The sequence below is a fragment of the Pseudorca crassidens genome, chromosome 11 (assembly GCF_039906515.1).
Source record: "Pseudorca crassidens isolate mPseCra1 chromosome 11, mPseCra1.hap1, whole genome shotgun sequence".
In the NCBI taxonomy this organism is placed as follows: domain Eukaryota; kingdom Metazoa; phylum Chordata; class Mammalia; order Artiodactyla; family Delphinidae; genus Pseudorca; species Pseudorca crassidens.
In genome coordinates, this window is record NC_090306.1 from 6331748 (window position 1) to 6345716 (window position 13969).

A 13969-nucleotide genomic window follows, 5' to 3' on the forward strand; every position below is an offset into this window, starting at 1 on the left:
CTTCTATTCCTAGTTTGCTAAGAGTTCTGTCACATGTGGTTGTTGAATTAAATGCTTTTCAAAGCCAATTTTTATTGTGAAATATAACACAAAGATAAATGCAATGAGAACATAAAGTATATTGAACAGTTATAAAGGGAATATTTAGAGAGGGAATACTCATGTAACCACCATCTAGGCCAACTAGAAGAGTCTTGCCAGTATTCAAAAAGGACCTCTGTGATCTTACTCCAACATATACCATTCCCTCCTCACGGTAGATCAGTAGTATTTTGACTTTTATGGCAATCACTTCCTTGATTTTCTTAATAATTTCCCTGTATGTATCTACATGCCTTAACAATATAGTTCCTTTTGTCTGCTTTTGAAGATACACATGTAATAATACTACGTGTATTTGTTATACGTGTAGCAGTGAATTACGGCATCATAGATGGGCATCTTCCACTTTATTAGATAATGCTAAACGCTTTTCCACGGTGGTTGAACCACTTGTCCACTCATTAGCTGTGTAGGAGAGTTTCTCTTGCTCCATGTTCTTGTCAACACAATATTTTCAGACTTTAGTTTAGGCTCCTTTGGTGTATACAGCGATATTTCATTATGGTTTTAATTTACATCTGTCTAATTATTAATAAGGTTGAGCACCTTTTCATATGTTCGTTGACCTTATGGATTTCCTCTTGTGAATTGCTAGTTCAACTCTTCAGTTCACATTTATAATTTTTATGGTTAGGATTTTTTCTTACTCATTTGTAGGCATTCTTTGTACATCCTGGACACATCCTTTGTCAGTGATAATGTTACAAATTCTTCCTTCTATTCTGTGGTTTGTCTTTTGATGAACAGATGCTCTTGATTTTAATGCAGTCAAATGTATCAGTCTTTTCCTTTATGGTTAGTGTATTTGTCTTAAGAAAGATTTCCCTACCTTGAATTCATGAATAAATTCTTCTACATTATCTTTTTTTTTTTTTTGGCCATGCCACACATCTTGTGGGATCTTAGTTCCCCAACCAGGGATGGAACTGGGGCCCTTGGCGTGAAAGCCTGGAATCCTAACCACTAGGTCACTAGGGAACTCCCCTACATTATCTTCTAAAACCCTTTTAATTTGCCTTTTACATTTAGTCTGTAGCATAGTAGGGAATGATTTTTGTATGTGGCTTGAGATAGGGGTTCAGTTTTATTTTTTCATATGGATACCCAGTTGTCACAGCAACATTGAAATGTGTGTCTTTTCTCTCCTGCTCAAATGTGCAGATCTATCATAAATCGTGTCTATGTATGCGTCGATATTTTTCTGAGCTCTGTATTATGTTCTAGTGGTCAATTTATCTATCTATCTTGGGCCAGTACTACACTATCTTAACTACTGTGGCTTTGTAATTATGTCCTGGTATCTGGTAAAGCAAGTCTTGTTCGTTTCCAAGAGGCTATTTTTTGCCTTCTGCATTTCCATGTAAATTTTAGAATTGGTTTGTCAGTTTTATCCACTCACAAAAAAAGCCTGTTGGGATTTTGATTAGGATTGTCCTGAATCAGGATGAGGACTGTATGAATCTCTTTAGGGAGAACTGACTTCTTCATGATATTGAGACTTCTAATCTATGAATGCGAAATAGCTCTCCATTTGGTTTAGGTCTTCAGTGTCTCACAATAAATGATAATTTGCTGCCTATGGGTCTTACTCATGTTTCATTACATATATACCTTGATATTTGATATTTTTCATAGTATTGCGAGGGGTAAGTTTTAAAATCATTCATCATCTGATTGTTGTTCATATATAAATATATTAATTGATTTTATATTTTCTTAAGCAACCTTGTTAAACTCTTATTCTAATAATTTATTTGTAGATTCTTTTGAATGTTCTACATATGCAATCACATTTTGACATTTTCTGTAAATGATAACTGCTTTATTTCTTTTTTAACCTAATTATTTTACCCCCTTTTTTTTTTCCTTACTCCTCTGTCTAGAATCCCTGTTACAAGACTAAACAGAATTGGTGGTACCAGGCATTCTTCTATCAGATTTACAAGTTCTCTTCTAGTTTTCTGCTTTTTTTTGACCACACTGTGGGGCCTGCAGGATCTCAGTTCCCCAACCAGGGATTGAATCCTGGCCGCACGGCAGTGAAAGTCTGGAATCCTACCCACTAGGCCACCAGGGAACTCCCACAAGTTCCCTTCTAGTTTTCTAAAAAAAATTTTTTTTTTTTTTTTTTACCACAAATGGATGTTGATTTCATCACATGCTTTTTCTGTATTTATTGAGATGCCTGTGTGATTTATTCCTTTAATCTACTGAAGTGATGAATAAAATGAATGTATTTTCTAATATTAAGCTCGCCTTAAATTCCTGCCATAAATTCAAGTTAGTCTTGGTGTATTATCTTGTTTGCCCTTTGCTAGATTCAGTTTGCTCTTGTTTTATTGAAGATTTTTGTATCTCTGTTAATAAGTGAGATTGGCCTGCAATTTTCCTTTCTCGTATTACCCTTTTCTGGTTTAGCTATCAAAGTCATTCTGGCCCCATAGAATGAGTTATGGACTGTCCTTTCTTTTCCTAATTTCTGGAAAATTTTATATAAGGTTAAAATTATCTGCACTTTGAAAGCTTGGTGCAACTTGCCTGTAGGATGTAATTTTTAACCCTGTCTTTTCTTTTTACACCTCACGTCTCATCCATTTGCAAATTCTGTTCACCTCAGCTTTAAATTAAATTCAGAATCCAACTACTTCTCACCTCCACTGCTACCACCTTCATTTAAGCCACCACAATCTCTCACCTGGATCATTGGAGTAGCCTCCTAAATAAACTCGTTGTTTCTGTCCATGCAGCATCAGAATATTTTAAACATATGGGTCAGATCCTGTTACTCCTCTGCTCAAATCCTCCACGGGTGTCCATCTCACCCAGAGTAAGAGCCAAAGTCCTTACCATGACCCACAAGGCCTGATAGGACCTGGCCACCCGGCTCTCTCTCCCACCTCAGCCACTACTTCTCTCCCTTCTCACTCTGATACCGACTAGGGTATCAGATCAATAGAAATTGACTAGAGGCCAGACAAGAGATTCAGGCAAGACTTTACTGGGGCTCCTGCAGCCACAGGAGGTAGCGAGAACAGGCAGGTTCCCTTGATTGCTCGCTCCCGAAGGGGGCGGTGAGCTGGTTTCTTATACAAGGTGATGGTAGGGGTGTGTCCCGGGGGGTCAGGCCAGAGTGGTGGTTTAGGTGTGTTGCTTACCCCTTGGGTGGTGTTTTGTGCAGGGGGCGGGGGCGGGCATGCACAGTACCCTGTTTTTGCTCCTGGCTCTGCAGAAGTGAAGTGGCAGCTGAGTTTTTTGGTCTTTTTGTATCTTTTTGTTCATAATTTGTCCCAACTGTGCTTGCACATGGTTATTTTTAGTCCCTTATAGTTTCTTTATACCTTGTAGCTCCAGGAGCTGTTTGTCCAGGTGCAAGCATTGCAGCACTGCAGCAAAGGGTCCCAGGTCCCAGCCTGTTTCAACTCTGCTCCAGCCACACAGGCCCCCTTGCTGTTCCTCATACTCATCAATAGGTTCTCATCTCAGAGACTTGGCACTTGTAGTTTGCTCTGCCTGGGACACTGTCCCCACAGAAATCCATATGACTTGCTCCTTTTTCTTTCTTTAAAGTCTCTGCTCCATTGTCACCTTATCAGAGAGGCCTTTCCTTACAACCGTATACAAAAGAGCAAATGTCTCTTGCATTCCCCACCCCCCTCCTTGTTTTTTTTGCTTCATAATTTGCTCCTGACCACTTACGTGTGGACCTATGTATTTACTGCCTGAGTCTCACCACAAGAATGTAAACACCAAGAGGGCAGCTATTTTTTCTATATCCCTAGTAGTTAGAACAAAAGCCTGACAATAAGAGGTGCTAAATATATTCTTCTGAATCACTGATGAATATTTTATTATGTGTCTGACTCCTTAGACATCAGCTTCTCTAGCTTTATTTCAGTGCATCTTGTTTTCTACCCTTAGCATTAAAAACACAGCACCTGACACACGGCCTTGTAAATAACTGTCACTTAGTAATAAATGAGTGAATAAATGTTACATCCTAATCTTTGCTTAAGCTTAATTAGCTCCCATCCTCCCTTGGAGATCTTTACTTTTCTTCCCACTTTCCCCTTTTTCCTTATTTCTATTCTTCTCTTTCTCATATCTACCCCTCCTCCTCTTCTCTCTCTGCCCTTTCTAATCTCACTTCTTTAGTCCATCCCCCCTCCTTTCTTCCTCCAAATTCTCCTTTTCTCCTTATCAATTGTCCCCTCATTTTCTTCTCTTATTCCTCTCTCTCTCACGGGACCATAAAACATCAGAATCAGAGCTGGCCTTAATCTCTTACTGTGCAGATACTGAAGAGGAGCTACCACAAGATGGCACAATCCGCTTTAAGGTCATAGCTAGTGTAAAGCTGAATGAATCAGGACTAGATCTCAGACTCTTTCTCCCTCCTCTCTTCTCTCTTTCATTTCTGCTTTTTCTTCTCTTTCTTAGCACAGTGTTGGAGTCAGACAAACTTGCATTTGGATCTCAGTCCCATCACTTATACTGGTGACTTGCAACATATTATTTAACTTCTGTGATCCTCAGTGTCCTCACAGGTTAACTGAGATATTAATGTGCACCTCAAAGGGTTGTAAAGGTTAAATAAAAAGTTGAACAACAACAACATACACAGACCAAAAAAAACCCCCACAGCTAACATCATACTTAATAGTGAGAAACTCGAAGCTTTCTAAGGTCAGGTACAAGGCAAGGATATCCCCCCTCAGCATTCCTTTTCAACATTGTACTGGAAATCCTTGCTAAAGCAATAAAGCAAGAAAAAGAAAGAAAAGGTATACAGATTGGGAAGGAAGACATAAAACTGACTTTGTTCGCAGATGACATAATCATTTATGTAGAAAGTCTGAAAGAATGAACAACAACAACAACAAAAATCTCCTGGAACTAATAAGCAATTATAGCAAGGTTGCAGGATACCAAGGTTAATACACAAAAGTCAACTGCTTTCCTATATACCAACAATGAACAAGTGGAATTCGAAATTAAAAGCACAATGTCATTTAGTAACCAAAAAATGTGAAATACTTAAGTATAAATCTAACAAAGCATGTAAAAGATCTATGAGGAAAACTACAAAACTCTGATGAAAGAAATCGAAGAAGAACTAATTAAATGAAGAAATAATCCAAGTACACGGATAGGAAGACTCAATATTGTCAAAATATCAGTTCTTCCCAACTTGACCTATAGATTCAATACAATCACAACCACAATTTCAGCAAGTTATTTTATAGATATCAAAAACCATTCTAAAATTTATATGGAGAGGCAAAAGACCCAGAATAATCAATACAATATTGAAGGAGACGAACAAAGATGGAGGACTGACACTATCTGATTTCAAGACTTACTATAAAGCTATAGTCATCAAGATGGTGTGGTATTGATGAAAAAATAGACAAACAGATAAATGGAACAGAATAGAGAGCTCAGAAATAGACTCCCATATAGCCAACTAATTTTTTTTTTTTGCGGTACACGGGCCTCTCACTGTTGTGACCTCTCCCGTTGCGGAGCACAGGCTCCGGACGCATAGGCTCAGTGGCCATGGTTCACGGGCCCAGCCGCTCTGCGGCATGTGGGATCTTCCCAGACCGGGGCACAAACCCGTGTCCCCTGCATCGGCAGGCGGACTCTCAACCACTGCACTCCCAGGGAAGCCCCTAGCCAACTAATCTTTGACACAGGAGCAAAGGCAATACAATGGAACAAAGATAGTCTCTTCAACGAATGGTGCTGGACATCCACTTGCAAAAAAAAAAAAAAAAGAATCTAGACACAGACTTTACACCCTTCACAAAAATTCACTCAAATGGATCACAGACCTACGTGTAAAATGCAAAACTATTAAACTCCTAGAAGATAACATAGGAGGAAACCTAGATAACCTCGAGTATGGTGATGCCTTTTTAGATATGCCACCAAAGACATTATACATGAAAGAAATAATTGATAAGGTAGACAATTAAAATGTAAAGCTTCCTCTCTGAGGTAGACAATATCAAGAGAATTATAAGACAAGCCACAGACTGGAAGAAAATATTTGCAAAAGACATATCTGATAAAGGATTGTTATCCAAAATATATGAAAAACGATTAAAACTCAACAAATAAGAAAACAACCCAATTAAGAAATGAACCAAAGACCTTAACAGACACTTCACCAAAGAAGATATACAGATGGCAAGCTCCACATCAGATGTCATCAGGGAAATGCAAAATAAAACGATAGTGAGATACCACTAGACACCTATTAGGATGGCCCAAATCTGGAACACTGGCAACACCGAATGTTGGTGAGGATGTGGAACAACAGGAATTTTCTCACTAATTGCTGGTGGGAATGCAAATTGGTACAGCCCAGTTGGAAGATAGCTTAGCAGTTTCTTACAAAACTAAACATACTTTTACCATATGATCCAGGAATGGGGCTCCTTGGTAGTTACCTGAGGGAGTAGAAAATTTATGTCCATACAAAAAACCTGAACATGGATGTTTATAGCAGCTTTATTCATAATTGCCCAAACTTGGAAGAAACCAAAATGTCCTTTAGTAGGTGAATTTATAAACAAACTGTGGTACATCCAGATGATGGAATGCTATTCCGCACTAAAAAGAAATTAGTTATCAAGCCACAAAAAGACATGAAGGAAACTTAAAGTGAAAGAAACCAATCTGAGAAGGCTACATACTGTATGATTCCTACTCTATGACATTCTGGAAAAGACAATGTTATGGAGATGACAAAAATATCAGTAGTTGCCAGGGGTAGGAGGCGGGGAGAGATAAGTAGGCAGAGCACAGAAAAATTTTACAGCAAGGAAAATACTCTGTATATTATAATTATGGATATATGTCATTATACAGTTTTCCAAACCCACTGAATGTATACCACCAAGAGTGAACCCTTAGGTAAACTATGGACTTTGGGTGATTACGATATGTCAATACAGGTTTATCCTAGGTAAAAAATGTACCATTCTGGTGTCTGATGTTGATAATGGAGGTTATCTATGCATGTGTGGGAGCAGGGGGTATATGGGGAATCTCTGTACCTTCCTCTCAGTTTTACTATAAAACTAAAACTGCTCTAAAAATATAAAGTCTTTAAGGGACTTTCCTGGCAGTCCAGTGGTTAAGACTCTGTGCTTCCACTGCAGGGGGCAGGGTTCTGTCCCTCGTTGGCAAACTAATATCTTGCATGTCACAAGGTCAAATAATAATAATAATAAAAGTCGTTAAAACGTTGAACAAATAAAGGCCTGGCACATAATAGAATATATATTGCCTCTTTTCTCGTTCTTTCCTTATATTTTTCTTTTTCCTTCCCTCTTTAAATGGATAAGGTTGGACTCATTAATTCTTTGGTTCCTTCAAACTTTGGATGCTTTATTATGCCTTTGATTCCTTCTCCTCACTTTCATGTATCAGCTCTTTCATTTATTTCTTCTTCTTCTTTTTCCTCCTCTGCCTCTTCTTCCTCATTTTATTCTTCTCCTTCTCTTTGTCCTTTCCCTGTTTCTGTTTCTCCTTTTGTATCATGAACCAAGCCATGTGGACCATAAACATTGAGCTTAAAGTCCCCTCAGCTCCAGCAGTCTACCAGTTCTATGATTTTTTTTTCAGTTATCTTCTTTTTCCCTTTATCTTTCCAGTACTTATAAATTACTTAACTTCCCTGGGCCTCAGTTTTTCCATTTGGAAAATGGAAACAATAATGGATTGTTATAAGCATCAAATGAATGAAGTAAAGCTGTTAGCTCAGTGCCTCACACAAAGGCTCCAAGACACTGTTAACTTTGCTCTCGTTTGACTTTCTGCGAGCCCGGGATGAAATAAAAAACACTATAGAAATGTTAGTTTATTTTTTTTTCCCCCTAAAGTATCACAGTGAATTGGAAAGTTGGCTCCAGGTTTGAAAAGACATGGGTTCCAGGGAAAACTATGAATTCTTATGAACCTCAATTTTCTGATCTATAAAATGAGAATAACAATATATGCCTTCCCTCCACCTAGTGTTTTTTTCCTTCCCGGGAATTAAAAAAGTCAATGTGTAGGAAAGCATCACCCTATAAGTACATGTGGTAATCATGACAGATGGTGTTCTGGAGTCACAGTGGGGATGCTGTAAAGTTACGAGGATTCAGCGGGATACATTTTTAATTTTAAAAGATGCCTGACCTACAGTAAGCATTCGATACATGCTATAGCTATTACTATTTCCTTTACCGTGTCCACTCTTTTCTCTAGATCCTCCAAAAAAATGAGTGGTTGCGCTACCCAGGTGATCTCTGTTGCTCAACTTCTATTATTGATTGTCCCCGTCCTCTCACCTCCTCATCCCACCAGGCTTTTTTCCTCCTCCCCCTCTCTTACGATCACAGCTTTCATCTCGCCTCAGGCACCCCGTGCAGCCAGATGTCCAGATCTCAAGCAGCTTAGAACTGCCGGGACCGGCCTGAGACCTGGAGTTCCCTCCGCTTTTAGCGTCTAGCACTCTTCCAACAATAAAGTTTTATTGAAAAAAGCCGAAGAAAAGGCGCCCGTCCTTCTTTCTGCAACAGCCAATCAGAGGGCAGAACGCCTGCTTCGCTCACGGGAGCTTCAGCAGTCAGAGGAAAGGGCGGGGCATGTCGCTCCCGAAGCCCGCCCCGTAAGAGCGGAAGTACGGCCGGAAGCCAGCCATAGAGTTTAGGGGCCAGAGCGGCCCTGCAGGGAGTTGGCAGGAAAGGCTGGGAACAGCTGCCGGAGGTGACGGAGCGGTGGCCCCGCCCGGTACGCTGGAAGACGAAGCTTCCAGGTAGCTGTCCGCAGGGTCTGACCCAGAGTACGACGGGGCAGCCGGCGGGAGCCCACGGTCCCTGGGCGGCCTCTTTAAGGGAGGGGGCGGAGCCACGTGGAAGGATCCCGAGGGTGAGGTCACGTGCTGCGGGGCACATGCGGGGCACAGTGGCGATTTGAGGGAGCGTCGTCGTTGGGGTGGACACTATGTGACGTCCCTCCCCCCACTAAGACCTGTGCCTCGGGGTTCAGTGGGGTGCACTGGTGGGACTTGGGGATAGGCCCAGGGATGGGGGAGGTGGGCGTGGCAACCCTGTGTCAGCCAGGCTGCCATCGAAGTGGCTGAATTTAGGATTCCTAGATCCAAGGGTTAGACTGCTCCGTCTCTGATTCCTCGTTGCAAAAGTGGCTCAATGCCTCTGCAATAGAGGTCCTAGGCCTTGTGCTTTCCATCCTCCCCAGTTCAGGAACCTCCAGCTTCACATCCTCTTTCCTTGCAGCTCCAGACTTCCTGAGCCCAGGTACCCCCAGCTCAGTGCAGCCATGAGTGCCGAGGTGAAGGTGACAGGGCAGAACCAGGAGCAATTTCTGCTCCTGGCCAAGTCGGCCAAGGGGGCAGCGCTGGCCACTCTCATCCACCAGGTGCTGGAGGCCCCTGGTGTCTACGTGTTTGGGGAACTGCTGGATATGCCTAATGTTAGAGAGGTGGGTTCTTGGCCTGGATAGCACCCAGGGAGGCTTGGGTTTGAGAACGGGTGGGCAGGGCTCATTCTGCAACCCCATAACCATTCAGTTGAACAAGAATATGGTGATTATTAACTGGCAGCTTGCAGAAGTAAGTAGGCAAGTAAACCTCTTAATTCCCCTTTGGAGATGAATGATCTGTAAACCCCAGTATTTTTCATTTTTAAGCAAAAGAGCCTGTGATTCAGAATAGGAGACCTGATGCTAGCCTGTCTCCATCAGTGTCGTAGCTCTTAATAATCATATTGCCTTGATCAGGTCACTTTTATTTTAGGGCCTAAATTGTCTTTTAAAAATGGACCTGAGGGGGGGGAAAAAAAAAAAAAGGACCTGAGGGCTTCCCTGGTGGCGCAGTGGTTGAGAGTCCGCCTGCCGATGCAGGGGACACGGGTTCGTGCCCCAGTCCGGGAAGATCCCACATGCCGCGGAGCGACTGGGCCTGTGAGCCATGGCCGCTGAGCCTGCGCGTCCAGAGCCTGTGGTCCGCGACGGGAGAGGCCACAACAGTGAGAGGCCCGCGTACCTTAAAAAAAAAAAAAAAAAAAAAAAAAAGGACCTGATACTGCCCTTCACTATTGTTGTAGAAATCAGATGAGATTATGGGAAAGTATAAAGTCTGGTACAAGTGGAAGGAATGAATGTGAAATTGGCATGACCTGTTCTCTCCCGTTTGCACCATATGCTAATTCACTTAAGTTTGATAAGGTAGAAGTTATCTTTTTCCCAAAGACACATGGCAAGATGCTAGGAACGCAGCAGAGAGAACTGTTCACAGAGAAGTGGCAGAGTTAAGAGTTTAAAGCCCAGAGTGAGTAGGTTGCCAAGATGGGTGACGCCAGCCGAAGCCCTGAGATGTTATGACAGTGGTAGGTGGACAGGTATGAGTTAGGTTTTTGAGTGCCAGTGATTGAGTCAATGAATTTAGCCTTTTGGAATCCTTCTGGTCCGAAGAAAACTGGCTGCCTTCCTTCCCTGCTCTCCTCTGCAGTGGAATTAAAGAGAATCAGGGTGAAGGAATAGAAGTGTGTTTTGGGTTCCTGTTCAGCACTCTGCTAGTCATCTGGGAATACCAGAAAAGCACAAGATACAGTGCTCCCCTTGTGAAACTTACGTTCCAGTTGCAGAGAGAAGATGAATGGATATCCATGCGTAAATCATTTATTTAGCAAGGATTTATCAGCAGAGCAAACTTACATGCACAGCTCTGCTAGACCTAAGTGGGATACCAGAGACCACATCTGTAATCTTGTTGAAAAGAAAGATATTCTTAGGTAACAACCTTAGGTGGGCTTCGACTGACTAAGTGGGTGATCAGTGGTAGGAGAGGAGGTCTGGGTGGACCGGCTTGGGTGATGAAAGCTCCCGGGTGAGGCCGGTCTGAAGCAGAGGCCACAAATCCCAGTGCCTGCTCAGTTCGTGCAGCCGTGAAGGGAGTGAGGCTGAGGCAGAAGTCTTCGGTGAATTGGAGGGTACAGCAGCCCCCCTAAAGGTATTCAAATTCAGAAATGCTAAATATACTCTAAGGACCAGACAACACAGTTTGCAGTGTTTGGGGGGTGTGCGTGGTGTGTGTGTGTTAGATACTAAACACTGAAAGTTTTCAACTCGGAGTTTAGGGTAGGAATTGGAGGCAGATGGAGCAAGAGGACGTTGCGGACGGGGGATAGTTAAACAAAGGCCTGCAGGCGGAAGTGAGGCCTCCCTGTGGGGAGAGTGGCCAGAGGGGCAGAGGGCTCCCTTCGGGGAGCTGGGCAGCTAGCGTTGGAGGGGAGGGCTGGGGCCAGAAAGTGGAGCTCAAGCTGGGTAAGGCTGGGAAGGTGGAGAGAGGCCCTTCCTGTCACTTCTTCTCTCCCATCATGTTCTCACAGCTGGCTGAGAGTGACTTTGCTTCCACGTTCCGGCTGCTCACGGTGTTTGCTTATGGGACGTATGCTGACTACTTAGGTAACAGGAGGGGTGGAGGTCTGGAGACTGGAGGTGGGAGAAGGGCAGTTTACCGAGGGACCTAGAAGAAATTCCTGGGATACCCGACTTAGATCCCTTAAGTACACAGGGTCAGGGTCAAGACCTGAATTGACATGGAAAACTCAAAAAAAAAAAAAAAAAGGCAAGGGAAGGAGGCTAGGGCTTTCCACAAATGTGAAATCAGGATTTCTTTGTCTTTTTTTTTTCTAGCTGAAGCCCGGAATCTTCCCCCACTCACAGAGGCTCAGAAGAATAAGCTTCGACACCTGTCAGTCGTCACTCTGGCTGCCAAAGTCAAGGTGAGTGACAGTCCCCCCAGTCCTGAGGCGCAGAGAGCCCTTCTGTATCTCCCTTCTCGAGGGTCCATCTGAAGGGAATGGCATTGGACAGCCTTTGACCACCGTGTTGCTTCTTCCTGCCTCGCCCCACGCCCCTCCAGGGTCTGTGTCTGAACGCTGTTACCTGCGGCCTTTGGGGCTGAATATTATTCTCCTAGTTTTCTATTTTGTTTTTCTTTTTCAACCAACTTAAGTTCTAATTAAAACACCTTTTACGTTTGGGGTAAGAATAGCAACTAGGATACCGCTCACTGTCGTTCAGCAGCCCCTCTTCCCCCCGCCGTAAAGTCCTCTGCAGACAGCCGCGGCATCCAGAGCTGGAATGAAGCTCTCTCTTCTGGGGAGGTGCCAGCTTCTGTTTGCTGAAATAAGAAACACGTAACCCAGGGTATTCCCTGGCGGTCCACTGGTTAGGACTCGGCGCTTTCACTGTGGTGGCCCGGGTTCAACAATCCCTGATCGGGGTACTAAGATCCCGCAAGCTGCGCGGCGCGACCAAAAGAAACGAAAGAAAGAAAGAAATACGTAGGCCAGAAGTGTCTTTGTATATCCAGCTGGGTTCTGTTTTTGTTAACTCTCCACCTCCGCCCACCTGCGTCTCCCAGTTGTTACTGACTCTCGGCGTGCTCATGGTTTTACTTAAACCAGGCTGTCTACTGCAAGATGCCTCTTTGGAGGTAGACGGAGTATAAATGGTAAACAGAGTAGCTCCAGACCTCTCCCACACCACATCCTCCCATTATGTCAAGCTCATCTTGACCAGGTCCGTGCTGTGTCCTGAGCTGGGCCAGAGGATGGACATCCAGGCAGATGTCCCCCTGGGGTGGGGGGGGAAGGGAGTAGGGGAGCATATGTCTTTTATTTAAGATTGTTCTTCTCACGTTGTTATTTCTCAGGTGGGAGTACTTTTATTTATTTTACCTTAGAACCAGCCTCTTAGAGGAAACGATATAGGAGTAGGAGCGGAGGGTGGGCGGGGGGTGGGGGAAGGAGGGAAGAAGAATCTTGGAAGCCCTTCTCTGCTGCGGAACCTCACAGCCCCAGCCCGCCCTCGGGCCCCAGTGTATCCCATACGCAGTGCTGCTGGAGGCCCTGGCCCTGCGGAACGTGCGGCAGCTGGAAGACCTCGTCATCGAGGCCGTGTACGCCGACGTGCTGCGCGGCTCCCTGGACCAGCGCAACCAGCGGCTGGAGGTTGACTACAGCATCGGGCGGGACATCCAGCGCCAGGACCTCAGTGCCATCGCCCGAACCCTGCAGGAGTGGTGAGACCTGTGTCCCGGCGCCGTCCCTTCTTTGCTCGCCCCAAGAAAGGGAGGGATGCTTTGGAGGGGGGCGAGTTGGGCCGGGAGGCAGAGGTGGAACCCAAGAGGATGAAGGGGAGTGAGCTCGTTCCTCCAGAGGCTTCTGAGGGAGAAAAAGAGTGGAGGAGGGCCTGGGGGGCAGGAGGCCGGAGGCGCGTCCTCGATGCAGTAACCGGGGGAGGGAGGGGGTGGTACTCTTGAGCGCACCCCCTGCGGTGTGGATCACGTGTCTCCGGCTGCATGCAGGCCCCTGGTCAGTGAGCAGCCCTGTCCACAGGCCACGGGCCTCTCCCGCTTCTGTTTTCTGTGTTCTTGTCTGACTTGAGCTCGTTAAGACACCTCCTCTTTTTCCTCTTTGCCTCCCCCACCCTGTTTTGGTTTTAGTTCCTACTCCCATCTTGCACATCACTCCGGGCACTTCTCTCTCCTCCCGTATCTTACCTGAGTGTCCTGCTGGCTCCTGGGAGTATTGTCGCAGGTGGCTCCCAGGTGCCCTGGCAAGGCTTCTGACTCAGACAGGGGTCTGGATGGCCGGACGTGGGGGTGTCTGCGAGTCTCTCTTTCGCGAGCCTGATCACAGCCCTCCTCTGCTGACCCTCGTTCCCGCAGGTGTGTGGGCTGCGAGGTGGTGCTGTCGGGCATCGAGGAGCAGGTGAGCCGCGCCAACCAGCACAAGGAGCAGCAGCTGGGCCTGAAGCAGCACATTGAGAGCGAGGTGAGCAGGCG

General features: G+C 44.8%; 1 protein-coding gene across 5 annotated transcripts in view; it reads left to right on the forward strand.

Annotated features, from left to right (window-relative positions):
- COPS7A (COP9 signalosome subunit 7A) overlaps nt 1-13969 on the forward strand; it is a 32217-nt gene that overhangs the window by 17002 nt on the left and 1246 nt on the right. The window contains exons 1-6 of one of the 5 annotated variants that reach the window (XM_067695558.1): nt 8560-9024; nt 9393-9597; nt 11505-11580; nt 11812-11900; nt 12978-13204; nt 13853-13958. In XM_067695558.1, the coding sequence (XP_067551659.1) occupies nt 9436-9597; nt 11505-11580; nt 11812-11900; nt 12978-13204; nt 13853-13958 (660 nt within the window). In that variant the 5' untranslated portion in view covers nt 8560-9024; nt 9393-9435. The other 4 variants (XM_067695557.1, XM_067695560.1, XM_067695561.1 and 1 more) reach the window with 4 other exon arrangements.